The sequence below is a fragment of the Cherax quadricarinatus genome, chromosome 10 (genome assembly GCF_038502225.1).
Source record: "Cherax quadricarinatus isolate ZL_2023a chromosome 10, ASM3850222v1, whole genome shotgun sequence".
Classification (NCBI taxonomy): Eukaryota; Metazoa; Arthropoda; class Malacostraca; order Decapoda; family Parastacidae; genus Cherax; species Cherax quadricarinatus.
In genome coordinates this window covers 42033718-42051747 of record NC_091301.1, presented here as the reverse complement: position 1 = coordinate 42051747, position 18030 = coordinate 42033718, and the positions used below count along the sequence as shown (strand labels likewise).

At 39.5% G+C, this 18030-nt stretch overlaps 1 protein-coding gene across 1 annotated transcript in view; it reads right to left on the bottom strand.

Moving 5' to 3' along the window:
• The window catches only part of LOC128688051 (SIN3 transcription regulator family member A), a 223203-nt gene that overhangs the window by 187522 nt on the left and 17651 nt on the right, over positions 1–18030 (bottom strand). Inside the window, 1 exon segment of the mRNA XM_070083829.1 lies at positions 4156–4642. Within this exon segment, the coding sequence (XP_069939930.1) occupies positions 4156–4642 (487 nt within the window).

Below are 18030 nucleotides of genomic sequence, written 5' to 3'. Positions count from 1 at the left end.
ACTTAACTCCTCTCACTCCTGTTTAACGTGCACTCACACGTGTGATGAATGGTTTTGAAAACCAACAAGCTGAAGAATTGAGACACTTATGCAACATATGGGAATCTCTATTGAAGAAAAGTTTTGCGCCACACAGTGGCTTCATCAGTCCAATACAAAGTAAAAATGGGTAAGGAGAAGAGGAGATTGAGGTAATCAGTCCCTCAGCCTGGAATCGATGTGTTCAGTCCATCACTCTCAATCTCCTCCTCTCCTTGCCCATTTCTGCTTTGTATGGGACTGATGAAGCTACTGTGGCACAAAACTTTTCTTCAATAGAGATTCCCATATGTTGCACAAGTGTCTCAATTCTTCAACTTGTCGGTTTTCAAAACCATTCATCACATCTGTCATACACTGCAATATCACGGGATCTTGGTACAAAAACTTCTTCAACGTTTGTCCAATCTTTGGACGACGACCTACTTACACCAGTGGAAGATCCCACCGAGATCCCGCTTCCTCCTGCTTTGACTCGCCTGTCTGCAGTATATAAGCCACCTCTCTGGCCCTATGCTGTACTTCCTACAAGAGTGATGGACTGAAGACATCAGTCCAATACTTCGTATTGGACTGATGAGGCCACAGTGTGGCGAAATGTTTCTTCAATAAAGATTTCCATGTGTTGCACAAGTGTTTCATTGCTCTCACATGCCAGTTGGATGTCTAAACCTGTTGCACACAAAGCCTCCATTAACCCCTCCCTCCAACCTTTCCTAGAGTGATTGCTACCCCTCATTCCTGCTGCTTCAAATTTATATATCCTCTAAGTCATCCTAATTTGCCATTCTCTCTAAATGAACAAACCATTTCAATAACCCCTCCTCAGCCCTCTGGATAATACTTTTAGTAACCCCCACAATTCCTGTTATTTCCAAATCACAAATTCTCTGCATAATATTTACACCACACATTGCCCTCAGACATGACATCACTGCCTCCAGCTTCCTCCTCACTGCAACATTTAAAACCCACACTTCACACCCATAAATGTTGGTACCACTATACTCTGGTACATTACATTCCCTTTTATGATTCCATGGAAAAGGTTCTTTGCCTAAACAGGTGTCTCAATGTAATACCCACCTTTTTCCATTAATCATTTCTATGGTTAACCTCATCTTTCATAGATCCATCTGCCAACAAATCCATTCCCAAATATCCAAACTCATTCATTTCATACTCTCTCCTTCTAATCTGGTATCTAATCTTTCATTACATTAACTTTTTGTTACTCTCATCACCCTGCTCTTTCCTAAGTTCTCTTTTCATTTCCTTCTTTTACATACCTTTGCAACTTCTCTACAGAATCTCCCAAAAGCACCATGTTATCAGTAAAAAGCATCTGTGATAACTCCCACTCAACACAGTAGCATTCACCTTTTATAATCCCATCTAAAAAATATGTTAAAGAACCATGGTGATATCACATATTCCTGTCTAAGGTCTACCTCTACTGGAAAATAATCTACCTCACTCCTACATACCCCACCCTAAGGCTCACTATCTTCATAAAAATTAATTATTATAATTAACTTACCACCCTTTACATACACTTGCAACATCTGCCACAATGCTCCCCCTTTCCACCACATTATATGCCTTTTCTAAATCCATAAATGCAATGAAAACTTCCTCACCAATATCTAGGTATTGTTTGCTTTTATGCTTCAATGTAAATTCCCTACCCTTCCTAAAACGTTGCTCATCTCCAATACTCCTCTCTGTATTACTCATCTTCTTTCAAAAATAACTACCATACACTTTACCTGGTATACTCAACAGACTTCTTCTATAATTCTTATACTCTCTTTTATCCTTTTTTCCTTTATACAAAGGAATTATGCATGCTCTCTGCCAATCCCTAGGTACCTTTCCCTTTTCATACATTTACTGAACAAATGAATGTTAAATACAAATGTAAAAAATTTAAATGTATGTAAAATCAATAATTCCATGAAATTCCATGAAATAAGACAATGAATATGACTTGGGAATGTATCTCTGAAAATCACTTAAAAGTCTATGTGAAAACAGTTTTGAGGACTGAACAATCAACTTGCAAATAATTTTCATAAATTCATTAATGCTCTAAGCAGAGGACTAATTATATATCAGATGCCACAATATTTTTAAATCTGACAGTGCAGTAAAGTTTTTCTGCTAATCACTCAATTTTGCACTTTCAAAGCTCTGAATTTTTTTTTATAAACAGTAATTCCTGCATTGTGCACATGAAGGTTTCCTTGCTAACATGTAAAGAGGCTTTTTTTTTTTTAACATGTTATTAGCTATTATTTTTATGCTGAAGGATGCACTAATTTAAATTGTCTAGCAATATTTTAGGGCCATTATTATTTTAGACAGGGATGTGTAACATCACCATAGATGTTTAACATATTTATAGATGGGGTTGTAAAAGAAGTAAATGCTAGGGTGTTGAGGAGAGGGGTGGGATTAAATTATGGGGAATCAAATACAAAATGGGAGTTGACACAGGTACTTTTTGCTGACGATTCTAAAGAAAAGTTGCAAAGGCTAGTGGATGAGGTTGGGAGGGTGTGTAAAGGAAGAAAGTTAAAAGTGGACATAGATATGAGTAAGGTGATGAGGGTATCAAATGATTTAGATAAAGAAAAATTGGATATCACATTGGAGAGAGGGAGTACGGAAGTAATGAATGTTTTCAGATATCTGGGAGTTGACTTCTCAGTGGATGAATTTATGAAGGATGAGGTTAACCATAGAATTGATGAAGGAAAAAAGGTTAATGGTGCTTTGTTGTATCTGTGGAGGGAAAAACAAAATTGTTATTGTTATCCATGGAGACAGAGAAGGGAATGTACGAGAGTATAGTAGTACCAACACTCTCACATGGGTGTGAAGCACGAGTTGTAAATGCTCCAACAAGGAGGAGGCTGGAGGCAGTGGAAATGTTGTGTCTAAGAGCAATGTGTGGTGTATATATTATGCAGAGAACTCATAATGTGGAAATTAGGAGATGTGGAGTTACTAAATGTATTAGAGGGCTGAAGAGGGGTTGTTGAGGTGGTCTGGTCATTTAGAGAATGGAACAAAGTAGAATGACTTGAAGAGCATATAAATCTAGAGTGGAAGGAAGGTTGGGTGGGGGTCATCCTAGGAAAGGTTTGAGGGAGGGGGTACAGAAGGTTTCATGAGGGGCTTGGACTTACAGCAAGAATACACGTGTGTGTTAGATAGGAGTGAATGGAGACAAATAGTTTTTGGCACCTGATGAGCTGCTGGAGTGTAAGCAAGGTAATATATTATGAAGGGATTCAGGGAAACCGGTTAGCCGGACTTGAGTTTTGGAGGTGGGAAGTACAATGCCTGTACTTTAGACGGGTTTTGGTTACTGTATGTTTGGAGTGACATCTAAATTGTCATATCTGAGTGCTCTGCAAAGACAGTGATTATGTATGAGTGATGGTGAAAGTGATGAATGATGATGAAAGTTTTTTCTTTCTTTTTGGGTTTTACTTTTCTTTTTTTTTTTTGGGTCACCCTGCCTCAATGGGAAATGGCTGATGTGTTAAAAAAAAAAAAAAAAGTATTTGTTAGTTTGTGCGCCTTTTCTCAAAGCAAATAAAGGGTGGATTTATCTATCCTTTCTGATAGGAGTATTAACCATCTGGTGAAAGCTTTTTGTAAAGAAACAAGCATGGCCTTAGGGTGGTGTATTTTAATATTTTAAATGCCCCTAGACAAGTCTTTGACTTCTAGCTGCCAGCATATATTTACATAACGTAATAACTGAGTTACAAAAATGAAAAACTTTTCAAGGTTCACACAAAACCTGAATCCTTTTCAATATCGGGCAAGAGACATGCACAGGTGCCCAGTACCCTGTACCGAGGTACAGTGCTTGTTTTATTTACAGCTCAAAACATTAGTCACAAATAAATTACTGGACTGTCTTAATATTTACAAAGATTCTTCATGCCAGTAAAAATTATTTTGTAGAAGTTGCTGCTCTTTCAAACTTCAGAACATTTATTCTCTAACAGTCAATGATCCTCATCTTTTGATAATAGATTTCAGCGATATACAAACAAAAACTAGAGAGAAAAAGTAACAAATTAAACTTATTCTTACCTTAATTTTATTAACATAATTGATGGCATGGTTGAACTCCACAGGTTGTGCTGGAGGCTGGTGGTGGTGGTGGTGATGCTGGTGTGGAGGGGGTGGCTGGGGTTCACGACTAGGGTGCTGGGGAGCAGTGTTGGTAGAGTGCTGTGTACTCCCTGCAGTATTACTTGTGGCACTTGTGTTGCTACCAGAGTTAGTGCCGGTGGACGTGTTGCTACCAACACTAACACTGCTTGCTACCTGAGTGACACTTGGAGTTCCTCCTCCAGTACTAGTACTAGTGTTACTGCCAGTAACACCCCCAGCACCACCACAACCCCCACCCCCACCACTGCTGCCTCCCCCACCACCACCACCACCACCTCCCACAGTTGTTCCACCACTGACTCCACTCCCAGGCCCTGTGCCACCTCCAGTCCCAGTATGGACATTGTGAGTGCCAACTAAACTAGGACTAGTATGTTGTGTCACACTAGCAGGCAATGTGGATCTGCAAGAACACACACACAAAAAAAAAGAGTAATTAAATATTAAAAATGACAAGACTTTTTTACATTTTCTGAGAATTTTTTACCACACTGGCCATCTTGTACCAAGGTGAGTGACCCCAAAAATAAATATTCATCTCTTTCATCGAATAGCCGTCTTGTAAATATATTGTGTAAAAACATTATAATTTAAGTGACGCTACAAATTCTAACATCTTGAATCCTCCTTCAGTGCAACATACTTCACACCTCCATTACTCAAGTCCAACCAGTTTTCCCTGAATCCCTTTATAAATGCTACCTTGCTCACACTCCAACGACACATCAAACCACTCTTCTCCACACACCCTGATCTGGCTCATTCAGACATACCTGCTAGATGCTGAAGCCAATACCAATCAACACTTCTTACAAACCCGTTTTCCATTCCTTCCTGGGATGACTCCTACCACTTCCTTCTTTCACCCCAACCCCCTTGGCCATACTATCCTGTTTTATCTTTTGTTTCTCACCTCTCCAATAACCTATCCCTGTGTATCCTATCAATTCTCCCTGAATATTTTATACATTATCATCATAACTCCCCTGGTTCTTCTGTCCTCCAATACTGTTAGCTTTAATTAAATTAGCCTCTCCTTATAGTTAATACCACTTAATTCAGAAATAAACCCCTCTCTGTGTGCATGTATTCTCATGCATGTGTACCTTTATGTACAGTAGGGCCCTGCTTTACGGCAATTCACCTTATGACCAAAACTCACTATACAGCTCCCCCCACCTGACTAATATGGTCACTGCATGCCCCCTGGTGTGTTTAAATTCTCTATGAGCTCCATGTCTCTCCATTATGTCTGGAAACTTTCCAAAATTTCAAGTGTTTTAAAGTTATTGTGCATTTTATATGTACTCTGATAATTACACTTGTGTACCTGTACCTAAATAAATTTACACACTGTGCTGGTGTACAGGTACATGTTAAAGAGTGTCCCTGTAGTCTTGATGCCATATTAATAATAATAATAATGATAATCACTCTTGGGTACATTAAATGTCTTAATTTATGTTAATATAGGCATTTTCGTTAATCCATGTATGATATTTTCTTCAAAATTACATAAGAAACACGTTACATAGCATATAAACATGATACATACACCCACAGTAGAAAAAATCTCACAAATATGAAGTGTGGTAGCTGGGCAAAGAAAATATTCAGTTTTCTCTAGTCCAGCACCAGAGAAAAAGTATCAATGCGCATTTGGCATAGTCACTCCCCTTAATGCAATCGGCTTTGTTTACAATTCTTGGCACGATTTCTTCTCATCACTTCTATATCGTTTATGATGGCATCTAATGGCAGTTGTTGGAAATGATTAAACTCAGTGAACAAGGTATGTCAATGGTAATAATATTGCTCTGGGCCACTTTAAATATTATATATTATGTTTAGGTGTGGGAGCCAGGCGAGCTACATTGCTGCACCTACCAGCTACCAATACCTTACTTCCTATGAATAAATACTACTCACCTCTCACCCTACATTAAGACTACACATAATTTAAAGTAACAAGTGTACTGAATGTGTATTTTATCACTTGGGGCTACTTCAAATATCGTATATTAAGTTCAGGTGTGGGAGCCAGGCAGGCTACCTACAACCGACTTCCTACAAATAAATACTACCTCTCACTACATTAGGACTACAAATATTACAAGGTAAGTAATGAATGTCCTAGGTAGTAGGTTGGTAGACAGCAACCGCCCAGGGAGGTACTACCGTCCTGCCAAGTGAGTGTAAAACGAAAGCCTGTAATCGTTTTACATGATGATAGGATTGCTGGCGTCCTTTTTTTTGTCTCATAAACATGCAAGAAAAACCATACCCCCGGCCGGGATTGAACCCGCGGTCATAGAGTCTCAAAACTCCAGCCCGTCGCGTTAGCCACTAGACCAGCTAGCCACAATAAGATTCATCCAACTAGGTATATTTCTACACCATAGGAAAGTTAGCACAGGCACCTCTGTGACCACAAATGCAATCTTATTGTGGCTAGCTGGTCTAGTGGCTAACGCGACGGGCTGGAGTTTTGAGACTCTATGACCGCGGGTTCAATCCCGGCCGGGGGTATGGTTTATTTGCAATCGTGTCATTACGATTTCTTGAGTCATGTTAAACATGCAAGATTTCAGGTACGTCTTGCTACTTCTACTTACACTTAGGTCACACTACACATACATGTACAAGCATATATATACACACCCCTTTGAGTTTTCTTCTATTTTCTTTATAGTTCTTGTTCTTGTTTATTTCCTCTTACCTCCATGGGGAAGTGGAACAGAGTTCTTCCTCCGTAAGCCATGCGTGTTGTAAGAGGCGACTAAAATGCCGGGAGCAAGGGGCTAGTAACCCCTTCTCCTGTATATATTACAAAATGTAAAAGGAGAAACTTTTGTTTTTCCTTTTGGGCCACCCTGCCTCGGTGGGATACGGCCGGTGTGTTGAAAGAAAGAAAGAAGTAATGAATGTACTTTGCATGTATTTTACATTTTATTTTTTTAAATACTTAGTTCTACTCTTAGCTTAATATATGTTAGTGTAAACTTGTTATCTGGCATTCATATGCATTTATAAGTGGAAAAAATGGCATTCTGCTTTCCAGAGATATCAGCTTTCCAGCAGTAGCCTGGAACCTAACCTGCCGCATAAGTGGGGCTCTACTGTACTCGCCTGTACATGGATGCAGAGGTAAAGTTGTAGCTCCTGACCCTGCCTCTTGCCAGGTTCACTTTATCTTAAGTCTGAGGGCCCCATTGTACCTCTTCTGCCTCCACCAGCTTTTTTTATAGCAATCATTCCACTTCCTAACCATATTAAGATTGATGAAATAAATCCTGACACATACTTGTCTTTACCTTCAAGCTGTACCTCAGAGCACAATAGGGCCCAACTTATACGGCAGGTTAGGTTCCAGGCTGTCGCCGGAAAGCAGACATCGCCGGAAGGCAGAACGCCATTTTTTTCCATTTATAAATGCATATAAATGCCACACAACAAGTTTACACTAAATTATATTAAGTTACTAATAGAACTAGGCATTAAAAACACACAAAGTAAAATACATTCACAGTAAATTCATTACTTATCTTAAAGCATTTGTAATCTTAATGTAGGGAGAGAGGTGAGTAGTACTTATTTGTAGGAAGTCAGGTGCAGGTAGCCCAGGTGTAGGTAGCACTGGCTCCCCGTCTCATACTTAATATACGATATTTAAAACATCCCAGAGAGGTAAAATACACATACAGTACACTCATTATTTACCTTAAAATATGTGTAGTCTTAATACAGGAAGAGAGGTGAGTAGTATTTATTTGTACAAAGTCAGTGTAGGTAGCCGGTAGGTGTAGCCCGCCTGGGCTAAACCTACCAGCTACCTACACTGTGGCCCAGAGCCATATTATTAACATCGACATGCCTTGTTCACTGAATTTAATCATTTCTAACAACTACCTTTAGATGCCATCATAAACGAAAGTAGAAGTAATGAATAATTCATTCCGAAAATTGTAAACAAAAGCGGAGTGAGGGAGTGGCTGGGCCAAACGCAGATTCATACAAGTTTTCTCTGATGGCTGAGCAGAGAAAACGTAATGTTGTCCCTCCACCCGGCTACCACACAGCTCCACAATAATTATTATCAGAGCACATATAAAATATGCAATAAATGCCAGACAACAAGTTTACACTAACTTATATTAAGTTAGCAATAAAAATAGGCATTAAAAACACAATAAAAGGTAAGATACACACAGAGTACACTTATTACTTGCCTTAAAATTAATATTAATGTGTGAGAGGTGAGTGGCAGGGTGTTTATTGAATAAAATCAGAATGGCACACCATCATCCTCTAACTTGGCACTTAAAGCAAGAGGCTTACGACTTCTCTTTTTATTACAGCTAACCTTAGACGCCATCGTCAATGAGAGCCAACTAGTTAACGAAAGAGTAAACGAGAGAGAGAACGAGATACAGAGTTGAGACAATGTAAGAACACAAACTGAACAGGTAATGGGTGATCACTTGGTCAGGCGAAATAAATGCGAATTAATGTGTGTCTACTTTTAGTTCATTCACGTCCATTTGTAAAAGTTTGTACAACATTTACCTCAATATTTTTTTATTTTAATAATAATTACCTCACAATACAAATACTCTTACATTGTGTACAAGTTGTACAAGTTAGTTCAGAATAAACAAACAGCAACACACCATTTTTAGAGTGAATGAAGATAATAATATTAATAATAATATTATTATAAATATTAATAATAACAATATTATTATTATTATAAAAAGCACTAAACCCACAAGGGTCGTGAATTGCTATACATAGAGTAAAGGCATACGAAAAGAATATTTTTCTACAGTTATCCCCCAGTTTGACTAGAGAAAACGTAATTCTTCCGACACTACCTACACAGCTGCTTTGTAAACAAATCTCATATTTACATAAATTTTTATTCTGTGAGTGTATGTATCATGTTTATATGCTATGTAATGGGTTTCATATATAATTTTGAGGAAAATATCATAGATGGATTACTGTAAATGCCTATATTGATGTAAAATAAGACATTTAGTGTGCCCAAGAGTGATTATTATTACGTAGTATTGGCGTCATGAGTAGAGAGAGACTTAGCGATTTTAATGTGTACCTGCACACCAGCACAGTGTGTAAGTATATTTTGGTACAGGTACACATAAGTATAATTATCAGAGTACATATAAAATATGCAGTAACTTTAAAACACTTGAAATTTTGGAAAGTTTCCTGACATAGTAGATGTGGTCACGGAAAATGTAAACAAACCGGGTGGGGGACGCCGTATTTGAAAGACCGCTTGCCGTATAGCAAATTTTGGTCATAATTTGACATCGCCGTATTAGCGGAACGCCGTAAAGCGGGGCCTTACTGTACCTGTTTCTTAAACAGACTGTCCCTGTCTGACCTATCAATGCCTGAGTATTCTGTTTGTTGTTATCAAGCATCCCCTGATCCTCTGTCCTCCAGGGTTGTTAGATTCGCTTACTTAAGCCTTTCTTTGTAGCTCATACCCCTTAGCTCTGGAACTAGAGTAGCTGCATGCACCTATACTTTCTCTAGCTTCTTACCATGCTTCCTCAGTAATAGATTTTGTATTGGTGCTGAATACTCAAAAATGACCCTGACATGTGTTATATACAACACCTGGACTGAATCTTTGAGACTTCCCAAGGCCACTCTTAGATTTGCCAGGCAAGGGTTAGCTATAGGTTATTCGGATGATGAGCCTCTGGTGATGTGCCAGGCACTTTGGTAACTCCCAGGTCCTCCTCTGAGTCAATACTATGTGTCTGGTCTTCAGGTCACTTCCCAAAACTGACTGACACACACTAACTGTGTGCACATACAAAAGGGGGAAGGGGGAGAAGCAAGTGGCAACTTCTCTCTGGCTTTACCCTTCTCCAGGACATTGCTACATCTGAGATCATTTATTCCTAGGATGAGTAGAGTCTGAATACTATGTTCATTAGGGTTATAACTTTTTTACTTTTTTTTTCCAAATAAAACATCTTCTGTGTCATAAATCGATGATCTTTTGTTTAAAATCAATGAAGAAGTCCCTAATTCCTCTCGGTTTTCAAAAAACGTCACCCCCTAAATAAAAACTAGGAATCACCATATACCTGTGTTACTACTCATAATTAGCAACTCATAAAAGTACTAATTGGCAACTCTTTATATAGGCGTCTACTATTGTTATCATTTTCTCACTGTATTTCACAGAGGAGCATATCAGTGAGTACCACTTATCTGACAAAATATTTACAGGTCTAGCCTAACAGTGTAGGCTTTATTGTCAATATCTGACATTCATGTTACTGAGTATCAGGTATTAGTACTTAAAAATGATAGAACTGAAGTAAAACTGGATGTACTGCATTTGAAAGATGGCAAGGCTGAAACTATTGCTGAAGGAATGGCAAAAGTTACTAATGAATACAACTTATGGAATGCAATAAAGACTATCATTGCTGATACAACAAACGTTAACACAGGGAAAAAAGAGTGAAGCTGTTGTCAAACTGCAAATAATGTTCTCAGAGAAGGAGATCAGCAAACCACAATTTATCAGTTGTCAGCGTCACGTCCTGGACAGGATTCTCCGTTTGGTAATGAATGAAAATCTTGGTGCTAAAACCAGTTCTCCAAATATCGAGTATCCATTTGTATCCCAACTGGTGAGGAATTATGAAGAACTAAAGGCACAGTTTGTTAATGGAACAGAAGAGATCCTCTATAAATCAGGATGGAGAGATGATATGAAGATTTTGTACCAGCTAACACAAGTGTTTAGAATCTTTGAAGAAAAAGGGAAAGTTCATTTGATTAACTTTCAGAAAATTCCAAACATCAGCAATGCGAGGCAGAATTCAAGAGCCATTCTAGCTATTCTTGCCGTCATTCTTATACAGTAGGGCCCCGCTTTACGGCGTTCCGCTAATACGGTGATGTCAAATTATGACCAAAATTTGCTATATGGCAGGCAGTCTTTCAAATACGGCATGCCACACTCGGTTTGTTTACATTCTCCGTGACCACATCTATTATGTCAGGAAACTTTCCAAAATTTCAAGTGTTTTAAAGTTACTGCGTATTTCATATGTACTCTGATAATTATACTTATGTGTACCTGTACCTAAATATACTTACACACTGTGCTGGTGTGCAGATACACATTAAAATCGCTAAGTCTGTCTACTCATGACGCCAATACTACATAATAATCACTCTTGGGCACATTAAATGTCTTATCTTACATTAATATAGGCATTTTCATTAATCCATCTATGACATTTTCCTCAAAATTATATGTGAAACCTGTTACATAGCATATAAACATGATATATACACTCACAGAATAAAAATTGATGTAAATATAAGATTTGTCTACAAAGCAGCTGTGTAGGTAGTGTCGGAAGAATTACGTTTTCTCTAGTCAAACTGGGCAATGACTAGAAAAATAATCTTCTCATATGCCTTCACTCTATATATAGCAATTCATGACCCTTGTGGGTTTAGTGCTTTTTATTATGATAATAATAATAAATAATAATAATAATAATAATAATATCTTCATTCACTCTAAAAATGGTGTGTTGCTGTTTGTTTATTCTGTACTAACTTGTACACAATGTAAGAGCATTTGTATTTTGAGGTAATATTATTATACTAAAAAAATTGAGGTAAATGTTTTGCAAACTCTTGCAAACGTATGTGAATGAACTAAAAGTAGACACATATTAATACGCATTTATTTCGCCTGACCAAGTGATCACCCACTACCTGTTCAGTTTGTATTCTTACATTGTCTCAACTCTGTATCTCGTTCTCTCTCTCGTTTACTCTTTCATTAAAACTTGTTGGCTTTCAATGACGATGGCGTCTAAGCTTAGCTGTGATAAAAAGAAGTCGTAAGCCTCTTGCTTTAAGTGCCAAGTTAGAGGATGATGGTCTGCCATTCTGATTTTATTCAATAAACACCCTGCCACTCACCTCTCTCACATTAATATTAATATTTTAAGGTAAGTAGTAAGTGTACTCTGTGTGTATCTTACCTTTTATTGTGTTTTTAATGCCTATTTTTATTGCTAACTTAATATAAGTTAGTGTAAACTTGTTGTCTGGCATTTATTGCATATTTTATATGTGCTCTGATAATAATACTTGTGGACCTGTGTGGTAGCTGGGTGGAGGGACAACATTACGTTTTCTCTGCTCAGTCATCAGAGAAAACGTGTATGAATCTGTGTTTGGCCCAGCCACTCCCCCACTCCGCTTTTGTTACAATTTTCGGCATGAATTATTCATTACTTCTCTCTTCGTTTATGATGGCATCTAAAGTTGTTAGAAATGATTAAATTCAGATAACAAGGTATGTAGATGTTAATAATATGGCTCTGGGCCAGTGTGTAGATAGCCGGTAGGTGTAGCCCAGGCAGGCTACACCTACCGGCTACCTACACTGACTTCCTACAAATAAATACTACTCACCTCTCTTCCTATATTAAGACTGCACATATTTTAAGGTAAATAGTGAGTGTACTATATGTGTATTTTAACTCTCTGGGAGGTTTTAAATATCGTATATTAAATATGAGATGGGGAGCCAGGGCTACCTACACCTGACTTCCTATAAATAAGTACTACTCACCTCTCTCCCTACATTAAGACTACAAATACTTTAAGATAAGTAATGAATGTACTGTGAATGTATTTTACTTTGAGTGTTTTTAATGCCTAGTTCTATTACTAGCTTAATATAATTTAGTTTAAACTTGTTGTCTGGCATTTATATGCATTTATAAATGGAAAAAATGGCGTTCTGCCTTCCGGCGATGTCTGCTTTCCGGCGACAGCCTGGAACCTAACCCGCCGTATAAGTGGGGCCCTACTGTACCTACAAGATGGAAGACTTTGGAGAAGATATGAAGATTCATTTCATAAACTTGGCAGATTATTGGTTTACTGATCAGATATATGATGAAAATGACCAAGAATTTGTCAGAAATATTGAAAACTTACAAAAAAGCACTGAACTCATTGAAAAATCACTGGAAGCAGGAGCCGTCCACACTCAACATACCAAGAAGTAATCAGTGTGCTGAACATGCAATCAAAGTTATGCAGGAACTGTATGCTGGCTGCAGAAACAAAAACTGCAACTTTGGTTTATTCTAAGCAAAAAGTAGTAATATATGTACAAACATGATAACAATGATGCTGTGAGCTGTTTTATTTGTTATTAATATTACATGCAATATGCATTCAAGTTATTTGTGTTTGTTACTGTTTTTTTTTTTCATTTACGGGTGACATTTCCTAAAAAAAGAGAGAAAAAGAGAGAAAAAGAGAAAAAAAGAGAAAAAAAGAGAGAAAGAGAAAAAAAGAGAAAAAGAGAAAAAAAGAGAAAAAAAAGAGAAAAAAGAGAAAAAAGAGAAAAAAGAGAGAAAAAGAGAAAGAGAAAAAAAGAGAAAAAAGAGAGAAAAAGAGAAAAAGAGAGAAAAAGAGAGAAAAAGAGAGAAAAAGAGAGAAAAAGAGAGAAAAAGAGAGAAAAAGAGAGAAAAGAGAGAAAAGAGAGAAAAAGAGAGAAAAAGAGAGAGAAAAAAGAGAGAAAAAGAGAGAAAAAGAGAGAAAAAGAGAGAAAAAGAGAGAAAAAGAGAAAAAGAGAAAAAGAGAAAAAGAGAAAAAGAGAAAAAGAGAAAAAAAGAGAAAAAGAGAAAAAGAGAAAGAGAAAAAGAGAAAAAAGAGAAAAAGAAAGAGAAAGAAAGAGAGAAAGAAAGAGAGAAAGAAAAAGAGAAAGAGAGAGAGAGAGAAAGAGAGAGAGAGAGAGAGAGAGAGAGAGAGAGAGAGAGAGAGGAGAGAGAGAGAGAGAGAGAGAGAGAGAGAGAGAGAGAGAGAGAGAGAAAGAGAAAGAAAGAAAGAGAAAGAGAAAAAGAGAGAAAGAGAGAGAAAGAGAAAGAGACAGAAAGAGACAGAAAGAGAGAAAGAAAGAAAAAGAGAGAGGAGAGAGAGAGAAGGAGAGAGAGAGAGAGAGAGAGAGAAAGAAGAGAAGAAAGAAAGAGAAAGAGAGAGAGAGAGAGAGAGTGGGTAAAGATGAGTCAGGAAAGTGCTCACAAACTTTCATTAACTTACTTGTTACTTATAGTTGGTGTGGATAAAAACTGTTCAGTGATCGAGTACTACTTACAACACATTAGTACAAAGTAAGCCAACTCCTCCACTGAAGTGAATATAAGCAATATCAGTGATATTAAGTGTGGTATGGTGAAGACATGGTGTGAGTGAGGGGGACAGAGGCAGGCCTTAGAGTGACTTCACTATTGCCTTCAGTGAGCATCTAATATTATATGTGTTTTGTGCTATGTACTAGCATCTGGTGCTTTATAACAGCGTGGCTGGTAATAATGCAACACAGTGATTTGTGTAACATCTTCCTTTAGTGGAAAAGTGGATAGCATAAACAGTGTTTATTAAGTGATAGTGAGAAGGCAACACTTCCAGCTAGTGGCCCACTGCCACCTGCCCTCACTACCCACCTGGCTATAAACACCCCCACCCCCACCCGATACCCCCACCCACCCCACCCACTCACCTCACCCACCCTCTCTCTCCTGTGAACTTCAAACCTACAATCCTCCTCTGGGATGACTTCACACCGCAAAATAGCAAGAATATCTACGCTATCTGGCTATTGTCCCAGTAGTTACTGCAGTGTTTGTGGGTATACCACAAGGGACAAAATTCTTCTTAGATGTAAGGAGCCTACTTGTTCCAACTACTGCCACACACATTGCATTCCAGAAGAAGAATTTTGTTGCAGCCAGGTTGAAAATTTCAGAAAATTTAAGGATATCCATAATCCTGTGGTATATGTGGATACAAGCCTGGAGCTACAGGAGGAAGGTTCAGAAGTCCTACCTCAGGGACTCCTGTCCCAAGATCAAGACTGCCCTCTTGGGCTGTGTTGTAAAGTTGCAGCTAAGATAATCCATCACAGTGAAGCACTTCATGAGCTCCTCAAATCATTAGATAACCTACAATCTATTGTAGAAGGCCAGTGCAAGCCTGCATCAAGTGACATAAGCTGCTCAGCTGATGGTGACACTATTGACAAAGACTGGAAGTCCCATACTGAGCTTAACTCAGGGGTAAACAACTGGTGGAATTTTGTCATCGCTAAGGTCCCACAGACTGACAGAGTTCAAAACACTACCTTTGCGAATCCTAACAATTCCTCTGACCACCCTGTCATTTAAAAAGTTCTTAAGGAAGGATGACACGGCGAGCGATCGCACGCTTCTGCTTAAAATCAAGAAGTCTCTCCGTGGTTCTATTGTACCGGTACCGGCCCATGCAGCGCGTTTCAAACGTACTGCACGAGCACAAGCAGGAGACCACACACAGGGAACAAATCCTCTTCCCAGCAACGAGGGAAGCCTTGGATCTGTTAATTCTCCTACACCTGACATCTCTGCTTCAGCCACTGCCAGTCTACTTGACAGTGCACATACCATCTCTGATCCTACACCTGTCAGCAAACCTGCCGATACTATTCTAGAATCTGGTAGCAGTGCTTCGTCAGCAAGTTCTGAGCCAGGAGTTTCTCCACCAGAGAACGGTGCAGTTAATGATCAGGGAACTATCACTGCACCTGATCACCTACTGCGCCGAAGTACGAACAGCAGGGACACATCTGTCAGAACTGGTAGAGGACGGGGCAGAGGACATGGAGGAGGAAGACACCTACAGCCATCTCATCCTCCACTAACACAGTTCCAGCGGCAGAATCTGAGGACAAATCTGCAAAACTCAGGTGCAACAAATCCTAGTCCACCCTCCCAGGCACCTAGGCTGTGCTCTCGCTGTCACCGGAAGGGGCACACTGCCAACAACTGCCTGCGAGATACCAGGTGTAATTACTGCTACAAGAAAGGACATAAGGAGGACCAGTGTCGGAAGAAAAAGGAACTTGACAGACAGGGCCACCTGTTTAGAGACCTGTTCTCAGAACAAACCAGCAGGATCTCTGAATTGGTGAACACTCTCACACGTCACCCACTTAGCTACTCCTATCCCAGCCCAGCAGGTGGGATTGCGCCTTATACAAGACCACAGACCTACATCCCTGCAGCTGCCTCAGTACCCTACCTCTCTCAAGGGCAGGCACCTTACATTCCCTACACACCCACCACCTCAAGCTGACCACTTCATCATGAGGAGCCAGTCTATCAGCATCCTGTCGGCCAACATTAGAGGTTTCATTACTAATGTTGGAGAGCTCACACATAGTTTTGTGAACACTCGACGTCCCGACATGATAGCTGTTGTTGAAACATTTCTGGATGACAGGACTCCAGAAAATTTTGCAAGAATTGCTGGCTACACCTCATGGATGAGAAGAGACAGGCAAGGGCAAGGAGGAGGTGTTGCTGTGTGCTTCTCTAAAAGTGTTCATGCCCAGCAAATTGATGTTGCCACCCCTACACATCCTGAAATGATGTTCTTCAAGCTCTGTATAAACACTAGTACCTCTGCACTAGCATGTGCAATGTACAGACCTCAGTGGCAACATGCAGACCCTATCAACTTCCTAATGGAAAATATTAACTCCCTTCTGCTACAACACAACTGTCAACATATTATAATTGTTGGTGACCTCAACCAGCACCTTATACAGAGGGACTTTGATGACCTTCTTGCAGTGTTTGACATGAGAAACTTAGTTGATTTCCCTACTCACATCTCTGGCTCCTCCCTTGACCCAGTAGTGAGTGATCTGGCAGAAGGCATAGTCACTTGTCAACCCCTCGGCTATGTTGGATCATCTGACCACAAGGCTGTTTTTACGACACTTAAGATCCCAACAGAACGAGGTGAGGAGTCCACACGCACAACCTGGCTATGGGAAAGAGGTAATTGGCCAGCCCTTTGCTCTGAGCTTGCCACCACTGACTGGAATGCTCTTCTCCAAGGGGATGTTGAAAGCCTTCACTGGACACATCCTTAATCTACAACAAGAACTCATTCCTCACCGGCAATATGTGACGAAGCCTACAGATCAGCCTTGGTTTCGCTTTCGTTGTAGAGAGGCTGCTACTGCTAAGTACAAAGCATGGCAAAGGTATAAGAGACATCCTACCATCTATAACAGGAACTTGCACATGCAAGCCTGTAGGCATATGGGTGATGTTCAAAAGTGGGCCATTGCTAATTGGGAGGTGGACACTAAAAGAAAGTTAGTATCAGGTAGGGTAGGCTCCAAAACCTGGTGGTCCCTGGTCAAGGACAGACAAGGTTATCTGCCTGATGAACTTATTCCACCTCTACTAGTAGTCAAGAGAAGGCGGACCTCTTTGCTGAACACTTTGCTACCAAAATGCAAGTTCCTGATCCAGCAAGGGACCCTCCTTGGCTAGCTGCAAGAACTGTGTCAAAACTGTCAGTGGTGACAATAAGACAGGAGGAGGTGCATTTCCTACTTAAATCACTTGACCAAGAAAAGGCTGTGGGCCCAGACAAGTTGAGCCCAAGATTGTTGAGAAGATGTGCAGACCAGCTAGCAGCACCTCTAACTCGCATCTTTCAGCACTGCCTAGTACAGTGTAAATGGCCCTCTCTATGGAAAGAGGCGAATGTAGTCCCTGTTCACAAAAAGAAGAGCAGAGCAGAAATCAGCAACTACAGACCAGTGTCACTCCTGTCAATCACTGGTAAGATCCTTGAGACAATACTCTCAAGACAAATGACAGAGTTTTTTGACTACCACTCACTACTTTGTGATCGTCA